Consider the following 828-nt stretch of genomic DNA (forward strand, 5'->3'; position numbering starts at 1 on the left):
ATGATGTTGAACCACACGGGGCAGCCTTCATAGTCATAGCCACACAGACCACCAGTGTCATACAGCTGCAGCACCTGGGCACGGGGGTAAGAGCCTGACTCAAACCAGCCCAGGAGGAGGCTGGACATGGCGGTGAGGGGTCCTCAGCTGACCTGGGGCATACTGCATGGGGCTCACCTCCTGTGGCTGCCATGAGAGGATGTTGTCCAGGTCTTGCTGCTTCCGGAACTCCACGTGCTGCAGAGACATGGCAGGAGCTAACTACAGGTGCTGCCTGTCTCAAAGGTCACTGTGGGGCACCTGTGGACACCAAGCCAGATCTCTCTGCCCACTGTGGCCAAGATCCTGCCAGAGCATACATGGGTTGCACCAACATAGCCCTGGGGATGGGGCCAGGTAGGGGGACCTGGGGGAAACTTGGGTCAGATGCAGAAAAGGATCCAAGGAGAAATGAAGAAGAAACATGAGAAGGGGTCAGGGCAAGAGTCCCCACTCTTTGTCCTAATCCCCGGGGTGCGGTCTCTGGGACGCTAAGATTAAGGGAGCCTCACCTTCCGGAGCATGTTCTCAGATTTCTGTAGGTCAAAGTTCCGAGCTGTGAAAAGATGAGGCAAGAAGAGACTCAAGGCTAGATCTAGAATGAGCTGTCTCCTGAAAGCATGTGAAGAGATAGGGAGGTGTCCCCAGCCCTTTCCTCCTGACACACCAAGAACACATCAAGAGTCTGGAAATGGTTTTGGTGGTTGTTGTTTGAGACAGGGTCTCACTCTGTCACCCAGGCTAGTGTGCAGTGGTGTCATCATCATAGCTCACAGCAACCTCAAACTC

The 828-nt window shown here is 54.6% G+C and overlaps 1 protein-coding gene across 1 annotated transcript in view; it reads right to left on the reverse strand.

Annotated features, from left to right (window-relative positions):
• Window positions 1–828, reverse strand: part of LOC100959333 (SEC14-like protein 4) — a 16,046-nt gene that overhangs the window by 6,717 nt on the left and 8,501 nt on the right. Inside the window, 3 exon segments of the mRNA XM_003789971.3 lie at window positions 1–74; window positions 178–237; window positions 552–595. Coding sequence (XP_003790019.1) covers window positions 1–74; window positions 178–237; window positions 552–595 — 178 coding nt within the window.

This window comes from Otolemur garnettii, unplaced genomic scaffold (genome assembly GCF_000181295.1).
Source record: "Otolemur garnettii isolate 467f Iridium unplaced genomic scaffold, OtoGar3 scaffold00038, whole genome shotgun sequence".
Classification (NCBI taxonomy): Eukaryota; Metazoa; Chordata; class Mammalia; order Primates; family Galagidae; genus Otolemur; species Otolemur garnettii.